The sequence below is a fragment of the Ovis aries genome, chromosome 1, assembly GCF_016772045.2.
Source record: "Ovis aries strain OAR_USU_Benz2616 breed Rambouillet chromosome 1, ARS-UI_Ramb_v3.0, whole genome shotgun sequence".
In the NCBI taxonomy this organism is placed as follows: domain Eukaryota; kingdom Metazoa; phylum Chordata; class Mammalia; order Artiodactyla; family Bovidae; genus Ovis; species Ovis aries.
In genome coordinates this window covers 20773920-20782817 of record NC_056054.1, presented here as the reverse complement: position 1 = coordinate 20782817, position 8898 = coordinate 20773920, and the positions used below count along the sequence as shown (strand labels likewise).

The 8898-nt window shown below is 52.8% G+C and overlaps 1 protein-coding gene across 3 annotated transcripts; it reads right to left on the bottom strand.

Annotated features, from left to right (window-relative positions):
• Positions 1–2317: 2317 nt before the first annotated feature.
• On the bottom strand, positions 2318–7103 carry TSPAN1 (tetraspanin 1). Of its 3 annotated transcripts, none has more exons than XM_012129637.3 (8): positions 6928–7103; positions 6459–6523; positions 3902–4108; positions 3600–3674; positions 3400–3498; positions 3166–3321; positions 2980–3063; positions 2318–2791 (listed from the first exon to the last, which is right to left on the bottom strand). In XM_012129637.3, the coding sequence occupies exons 2-8, from the start codon at positions 6513–6515 to the stop codon at positions 2744–2746; spliced, it is 726 nt and encodes a 241-aa protein (XP_011985027.1). In that variant the 5' UTR covers positions 6516–6523; positions 6928–7103; the 3' UTR covers positions 2318–2743. The 3 variants fall into 3 exon arrangements, with proteins under 3 accessions (XP_011985027.1, XP_004001978.1, XP_060263092.1); XM_004001929.3 differs by having other exon boundaries at positions 6979–7103; XM_060407109.1 differs by having other exon boundaries at positions 2318–3063; positions 6979–7103.
• Positions 7104–8898: the final 1795 nt, after the last annotated feature.

Genomic DNA, 8898 nt, shown 5'->3' with positions numbered 1-8898 from the left:
TGGGGATGTGTCTTGTGACTGTGTGTGTATGAGAGAGAGACACACACACACGGATGGGTGGGAGAGAGAATGGTCGTGATAGATGGTGAGTTTTCTTTACTATCTTCCACAGGTTTATTTTCCACTTGGGCTTCCCTGTGGCTCAGTTGGCAAAGAGTCCACCTGCAAAGTGGGAGACCTGGGTTCGATCCCTCGGTTGGGAAGAACCCCTGGAGAAGGGAAAGGCTACCTACTCCAGTATTCTGGCCTGGAGAATTCCAGGGACTGTATAGTCCATGGGGTCACAAAGAGTCAGACACATCTGAGCGACGTTGACTAGTGCCATTTGGCCACCAGGGGATGCCCGAGTCTCAAACTCCAAGATTTTTACCTAAGGTCCACCCTAGAACAACTGAGCCTGACCTTTAGCCCCTACTTGGGCCTGAGTTCAGAGCAGCACCCCCACACCCCGTTCCCACTGTTCAATTAACCATGGTACTATTCCTGCCTAGTTCGTCTGGGCCAGAACACCTGTCCCCAGAAATGGAGCAAGAGAGAGCAAAATGGAATAGGTGGGGATGAGGAGGTGATGGAGAGCGGGTGAGGATGGTGGTGCATGTGGGAAGGAAGTGGGCAAGACAGAGCTGAATGTCCCTCATGCAGGAAGTGAGGAGTGCACTGCAGATGGAGATACAAGAACAAGGATGCCTGTGGCCCTGAGGGAAGCTTATATACAGATTCCGTATCTGAGCGTTTTTCTGGGGAAAAGCTATCATTTTCATCAGATTCTTACCCAGCCAGTGATCCAGAGATTAGGAAGATCTAAATCATGCAAGCCTGCCAGAAGATGGAAGAGATTATCCAGAGGAATAGTTGATACAACCCAAGGCATGGCAACTGGGGAATCTGTGAAGGACTTACGTTCATGAAAGTGAGTATAGGACAGTTTGAGAAGGGGTCTGCCTGCAGAGCCCTTGTAAAGTGAGCCGGATGAGCTCCTTATATGGAGCCTTTGGCCAAGGAGGCAGGAACTGGCAGGAACTCCGCCCTGTCACCAGCTCTCTGCCCCTGCCTCTCCCACTGGTGCCTGGAACCCCGCTCAGTGATGGCAGGGACGGTATGTGGCTCCGACATTTCTCGCCACCGTGACGCCTTCAGTGTTTGCCGGAGGTAAAGATAGTGTTCAAGGTGCCACAAAAGCCAGGTTGAGGAGCAATTAACCTGTAATGAGGTGGAGGAGGCCCGCCCAGGGCAAACAAATCCCTTGCAGCCTTCATGTATGCACCTGGGGGTGGGGTAGTATGAGGCATAGAAAGGTGGGATGGGCACTGAGTGCTCCACCCGCCCATTCCCCAGGAGACTCCTGATCTGGGCCTTGAAGACTAGCTCTCGGACTGTGTTCCACTGGCAAGGTTGCAGTTCTTTTCTGGACTCAGGACAAGTGATAGTTCTGGGTTGCCCTAGTAAAGCCTGGGAAGAAGGATCCAAGGGTCAAAGGGAGGCAAGGAGGACTGGTTTGCCAGGCTGGGCTAGGCATGGAGGTAGACACCATACCCTCTGGCCACGGCCTCCCACCTTAGTGCTCTCTCTTCTGCAGCAGTGATCAGGTGGTTTTCTGGGATGTTGTGATTTAAAAGTAAATCATGCCGCCATGTCAGCCAGGACCCCACCTGGCTCTGGAGTCAGATGGGATGGACCGAAATCCAGGCCCAGCTTTTCATAGGAGGTTGTGGACCTGGAAGAAGTCACTTGGCTTCTCTAGGCCCAGTTTCTGGAATATGGGGTAGTTAAGACTAAATAAGAGATCAGATCTATAGAGCACTGGGTGATCAAGACAGTAAATGAAATTCTCTCTGATGTCCCCAAAGCAGGGACAGGTGCAGGGCTCTGCCTGCCTGGGAAGGGTAGGCAGCTTGGGTGCCCTGGTGGGGGCTTCTGGAGGGCTTCCCAGAACTTAAGGAATGACCCTCTTCCATTGCCCTGGCAGTATTTTTAGTCTCCCTGCCCCCTATTTGGGCACAAGCTTGTTATTTTCATAGTTTTCCAGTCCAGTGCCCCTACCCAGGAAGGGGTAGTTTCAGACCAAAGTCCTCCCACATTATAGGGCTGCAGACTGGCCCAGCCCCCGCCACCTCGCTCAGTGACCTCTTGTGCATTCTTGTTAAGCTCCCTTCCAGGTCTGCAATCCAAATGAAGGTGAGAAATAGCCAACCACCTCAATGCCACTTCCCTTCTGCTGCCTTTCCAAGAGCCTCTGAGTCAACAACCCCACAGGAGTTTGAGGCCAGTGTAGACAAGTTTGAGGTCCCTCTCCCCAAAGATACACACAGTCCAGATAAACATTTTAATGGGTTTATGAGTTCTGAAATGCCTTCTACACATCTGCTCAGTAACTGCTGATTTTGTATATGCTCATGCTATGGGCTGCTTTTCTCTAATTCCCCCTGTGGTGTACTGGGATCCCCAAGAGCACCACCCCTCCTTTGCTCTGAGGGGGTATCAAGTGTTTAACGGACAGATTGGAGGAATAGGTAAGAGGACTGGCTACCTTAAGGGCTCTGGAATAGGAGGACCCCAAACCCACCAATAGAAGGAAATGTCAGGCTCCAGATGAAGGGGGTGGTGTCCATTTAGCCCCGAGTCCAGAGGAATAAGGTCAGGTCAACTCCAGCCCAAGAGACACTGTTAGATCCTGTCCCCACCCTGATCATTGCCTCTTCACAGTTCACATACGACAGCAGCGGTTGTGGAAGGAGAAGCCGACTTATTCCAGATTGCAGTACAGATACATGGACACAATCATGGCAGCCAGCTGGTGGGAAAGGGGACAGGGAGAGATGAAGAGACATATCAGGGTCCTTAAACTTTAGTCCCCTGCCCCCCAAGACACAGACCGTGAAGCTTTGTTAGAAGTCTGTCTCTTCCAGAGAGGCCTCAGAGGTGGGTCAAGCAGCCCTGAGCCAGGGTGGGGGATATCCTGCCCCAAGCTCCTCTCCTTACCTCCAAGCCCCCAATTCCGGCTGCCACACCACCCACAGTGACTGCGTTGGTTCGGATGTCATACAGAAGCTGTTTGAAGCATCCCTTGGGGGAGGGGAGAAAGCATCTATAGTCAGCAGCTGCTCCCACTCTCATTCAGCACCCTGAGGCCGTTAAAGCATCCCAACCTCCTAGGCCAACCTTTACCTGTACGCTCATGTTATGGGCGTTGACACTGTTGCAGGGTTCCACGAACGAGTGATTAACACTGTTATAGCAACAGTATGGGGGAAAGGTACCGTTCATTCTTACATAGGGCGAGCCCTCAAAATCTGTGTAGTTGGTGAAGCCACAGCACTTGAGCTGGGAATGAAGAGAAGATGATCAGAGGGGCCCTTGCTTATTTCCCCCCACCCCCAAGTCTCCCCCAGCCCACCTTACCCCTGCCATGGTGGAGTTCCACACTTGAGTGAAGTCTTTTTGGGAACCGTACTCTTTTTTGATATTAGGCACCACCACTGCCATCAGGAGGTTCTCAGCCTGGGTGGGGAAGGCCAGTGTTTACAGCCTGGTGTGGAGGGTGTGGCCCCCTCTCAGGGCTTTGCCCAGGGGTACCCCCTTGCTCCATCCCTGTTCCTCACCAGTGTAGTATACACTAAGGCGACCACAGCAGCTGCAACCTCAGCAATGAAGATGAGGAGGAGGATGAAGAAGAACTGAATGGAGAACAGGGATCTGAGTTTTAGGGAGAGAGAGCCTCTCATGCCTTACTTACCCTAACCGTGCTTTCCCCTCCCACCGCCCCCCCCCCCCCCCCCCCCCCCCGCCGTTTGCCAAGACCCCCGGAATCCAGAGCAGGGTTTGGGAATCCTCAGGGCCTAGTGTTAAGGGTGAGGGGACCCTGGGCTTTGGTTATGGGCCTGTGGAGCTGGGTTTGACACACCGTCATGAGGGCACACTTGCTCTCAGTGTGGGCGCCGTAGCAGCCCAGGAAACCAAGAGCGAAGAGCACAGCACCGGCCGCGATGAGGAAGTAGCCCACGTTGACGAACTGCATGGCACTGGAGGACATCGGCCCGAAGATCTTCATGAAGGATGGTCCATCAACCGACACCCAGATGCCCACTGCCAACAGGGCTGCACCACACAGCTGGGGACAGAGAGGCAGACTTTGAAACAGTGCTGCCAGGCAGCTCCCTATCGCACAGCTCAGTTAGGAAGATGCGAGATGAGAAACTTTCCCATTTATTGGGTATGGAGTCCAAAAACTCATCCTGTAGGGAGTTCTGACTCATCTTTAGAGCCAGAAAGATGGGATCTGGGACATCTGCAGTCAGCACCAGGCTGCACATCTAGGCAGATGTAAATGAGACCAGGGATTCCAGAAATAGCCACAGGGTGTAGGGGAGGAGCAGAGCTTTCCCTTACGCTGCCAGGGTCCTGCCACATAGCTTGAAGTGCAAACAAGCAGGTGAACACCTGCCCCTGCACCCCCCACCGGCAGCCACCTCCCCCCATTTCGCTTCTGGGTTATAGGTGCCTGGAACACCTCGGTTCTCTGATAGGCAGAAAGAGGAGGGTGGTAGCGTTGAGCAGGTTCAACGGTCACTATAGCAACAGAGGCGTGGCTGAGGTTTACACCTGCTCCCAACCTTGGAGAGGGCAATGGTAAGAAGGGACACCCACCCTAAGGTCCTCCATTTGGGTCCCTTCCAGGACCAGCTCAGACCTCTCCTTGCCACACAAGTGGAAACTGAGGCACCAGAGATGGAGTACAGCCAGAGCTCTGAGAGGCCGCACCCCACCTCAGAGGTGATCCTGAGGCCGAGACTGGAAAGGAGGGCACTGCCCAGTTCCCACAGCTCTTAGAGCAAAGCCTCGCTGACCCAGTGCTTCAGTGGATGCATCAGCCTGACACCACCCAGGTGTCCAGTCCCCACTTTCCGGCTGTGGAAACTGAGGCTGGAACCAGGAGCAAAGTGGCAGGCTGTGGGTGGATCCCAGGCATGTTTGCCCAAGGACACAAAGCTGGGCTTCTAGCCTGCGGGGTCAGATTTCAAGGAGTCGGAGGCCTGCCCTGCCCAGTCTGGCAAGGCCTGGGCAACAGAGGCCAGAAACCAAACCGGATTTGCCTTTAACCCCCCTCGGGCCAGAGCCCCTGTGCTCCAGATCCCTGCAATCCTGCTGCCTTCTTCAGATCCAGGGATAAAGGCTAATTCCCTGAAAGGAGAAGAAGCCCAAGGCACAGGCCACACCAGCATCAGAGAGTGTCCTCACCCCCAGCCCAATTCCTCCAAATTCGCCTGCACTTCATGCCTCCATTTCCTCATGCTTTGCTCACTCTCACCCAGTCTCCTGAGGCTTCAAGGTCTCTGGTGACAACCTGTGCTCAGCCATGGGTGTATCCTCCTTGACTTTCTGACACCTTGCTTTCCTGCTTTGCTTCCTTATGCTCTTTCTCCATTTGCTTCCTGGTAGCCTTTTCTCTGTTTATCCCTTAGAAACTGAGTTTCCTGGAGTTCACTCACCCTGTGTGTGCACACCCTGCCCATGGCTTCAGTGACCACCTATGGGCACATGACTTCCAAATATCCTGAGCTGCAAGTCCACTGGGTACATGGCTGCTGGTGAAGTACCCACCAGGTTTGCTCTCAACGGAGAGGAGATGCGGTCATTATCTCCAAGACCTCTGTCTCACTTGCCCCTTCCTCCATCCTCAGCCACCATCCAAGGGCTTTGTCCTTTGTCCATGTTGTCCGTTTCTCCCCAATTTTACCACCATCTCTAGATTCATGCCTCATTGCTTAGCTTCCTCAAACATGCCCTATACAGTCTGTTCCTGGTTTTCTGAACAATATCTGATTTCATTGCCTCTGGGCCTTTTTGCATGCTTTACCAACCCCCTCACTACGTGCAAATTCCTAGCCTCAGCTATTTCCTTCTAGAAGTCTTCTCTGACTAGGCAGGGTTCAAGCCCCTCCTAGTGTGTGATCAGACTACACATATGGAAAACTGGCTGCCTATCTTGCCTGTTGGACCCAAGATCCCTGAGGGCACAGAATCTTAGGCAGTGTTTGTTGAAAAAATACAACAAATTCCACTTGCAGCTGAAACTCTACTCCCATATCTCTGGACCTTCTCGGCTTTTGGCTCCCCATCATACACAGGCCACTGAATTTCCTTCCATGCTAGGTGATCTTGGGCAAACCCCTGCCCCTCCCTGAGGCCCCAGCCTGTTAGCCTACCCTGCCCCGCTCTAAGCCTGAAACTTCCTGGAAGGAGAGGATGCCCCTAAACTTCTCCACCCCAAGTTGTGTGGCAGCTAGGCTGCTCCTGGAGCCAAGACTCAGCCTTCAGGGAGACTTCCACATCTCATCATCAGGAGGAACTTTCAGGAAGAGTGTGGACATAGCAATCTCTTATTCCCCAGTAGGGGCTCTACTCAGGCTAAGACCCACTCCTGTAGGGAACCCCAAAGAACCCATAAACCCCATACTTACAAAGATGAGCATATTGAAGAGGATCATCATGACCTTAATGAAGCTGAAGCACCCCATGGTGGCTCCTGGGAGGCAGACATGTGGGAATTAGGATCTCGCTCCCTGCCCGCCTGCCCCAGCCTGGACTGACATACCAGACTCCAGCATCCTGGACTCACATATTTACCGAGCTTCTGCCTCTGGACTCTGATGTCTCTGGACTCTGACACCTCAGGATTTTCCCCAGTTCCCATCCTGATACCCCTAACTTTCTGGACTGCCCAGGACCTCTACTAACACCTGACACTTTGAAATTCTAACATCCCACGTGTGTCCATCCCACACTCACCCTGAGCCTGATTCCCCCACTTCAGGGTCACTCCATGTCGTTACCTGGCTCCAGCTTACCCTGGACTTTCCACTCCCACCACCCCAGACCAATCCTAGACTCTTCCAGGACCCTCCCCATGGCCCTTCCAGCTCCCCAAACCTGTTTCCAGATTGCTCTCTCTTCGCAGGAGAGTCTATCCTATGCCATCACCTGGTCGGGGGTCCTGGTAGTAAGTTCTGTAGGAGGGATCCGCTGAGGCTCCAGAGAGGACCACGGCTCCAGGGGAACTGCCACTGAGTGGGCAGGCGGGAGACAGCGCTGGCTCTCACGGCACTGCTCACCTGTGGGCGGGGCAGGAGCTTTAAAGGCTCCTTCTGCCCGCCCCCCGCCCCCGGTTGGCCTGCCCCTGCTGCCCCCTGCTGCTTGCCGCTTCCTCCCCACAGCCCCGGCAGCCTCTGGCCTCCGCCTGGCAACGCCAAGCACAACAACGCCCCTCCTGATCTGAGTAAGACAACTGTCTGGGGCTGAGGTGAGCAGCCCCCTAGAACCGTGTACCTTCCACAGCAAGGCACAGCTGCTTCCTAACCTGCACCTGCCGAGTCGGCCGGACACATCCTACATGCTCGCAGGTACACACACCTGCCCAAGCTGTATATTCACACCCACATACACAATGCACACTTGCACAGGCACACACACCTGTGAACTCTGTGTGGGCTGGCTCCTAGCGACAATCCACAGAGCAACATCTGAGATACATACTGGAGCTCTCTCTCTCACACGCACACACCCCACACTCATGCAGGCATGCCCACACATGCTTTCAAGGAAGTGACCAGGCTTGGCATTTTCTCCCCTACTCTGAGTGGCAAACAAACGACTCTTCCTCTTTCTCCCTCCACGAAACTTCAACCCATCTTTTCTCTCTCTGCGTCTTTCCTCCCTCCCCACACTTTTTCTCTCCTCTGTCCTCTCAGCATTCTGTATACACCCTTTCCATTCCTACCAGCAGAGGGCACCATGGTCCAACAAAAGCGCTGCCCTCCCCTGAAAGCTCTGCAGCTCTGTTATCCCCATCTTCACGAGTCCCTTCCCGGCTGCTGATGTTGAGCTGCTGGGAAAGTTTTGGCTTTTAAGTCACTCAAGCCAAGTGCTCCAATCCTGGTTCTGTTGCTTATTAGCTGTGTGACCCTGGGGGCATTTCTTAGACTTGGGTTTGAGCCTCTATTTCCTGGTCTGTATAACAGGATAGTTACAGGGTTTTAAGACGAGATTAAAAATGAGATTTTTCTTCCCATTCTGGGACAGAAGCGAATGACCACAGAGTGAAAAGTTCAGAACAAAGAGAGTCACAGCCAGAGGGGGTGTGGGGTGGAAGATTTTTAATTTGTTTTTATAATGGGAGGAGGCAGCTGAAGAGACAGGAAAGAGAGGAAGGCTGTTAACGTGAATATTTGTACAGATCATGTTTTCAACGTGTAACTTATATCGTAGGGTTTTTTTCACCTTTCACAATAATCCTATAAGAGTCTCTTTTCATCTGCTTTTTCAGTATGGGGAAAGAGAGAGATACAGAAAGTTAAGTGCACATTTCTGAATGAATGAATGAATGAATGAATGAATGAATGCAGAATGTGCTGTGTGCTCAGTTGCTCAGTCGTATCCAACTGTGACCCCAGGGGTTGTAGCCCACCGGGCTCCTCTGTCCTTGGGATTCTCCAGGCAAGAATACTGGAGCGGGTTACCATTTCCTCCTCCAGGGGATCTTCCCAACCCAGGGATTGAACCCAGTGTCTCCTGCAATGACAGACGGATTCTTTACCGCTGAGCCACTTGGGAAGCCTTGACTGCAGAATAGCAGGAGTTAAATGTCTGGGCTTTGGACCTTGGCCATCCCAGATCTGAATCCTTGCCTGCCTCTAGTTGTGTGACTTCACTCAACTAAGCCTCGGTTTCCTTGTACAGTCGATTTTCATCATTCACGGATTTCACATCTGTGAATTTACCCGCTCGCAAAATGATCTGTAAGTCCAGAGCACACTCATGGCACTTTAGTGGTCATCCATGTCCGTGTGTAGAGCAGCAAAAAAATTCAAGTTGTGCAATACGCTTGTTCTCTGATGAGGTTGA

What these genes read in the sequence shown, in the direction of transcription:
- TSPAN1 (XM_060407109.1), bottom strand. Translation starts at nt 6,515, where the DNA reads ATGGGGTGCTTCAGCTTCATTAAGGTCATGATGATCCTCTTCAATATG. An exon ending in GCAAGTGTGCCCTCATGACG is followed by an intron (nt 3,675 to 3,901) that starts GTGTGTCAAACC and finishes TTCTCCATTCAG; the next exon opens with TTCTTCTTCATCCTCCTCCT. An exon ending in CCTTAGTGTATACTACACTG is followed by an intron (nt 3,499 to 3,599) that starts GTGAGGAACAGG and finishes TTCCCCACCCAG; the next exon opens with GCTGAGAACCTCCTGATGGC.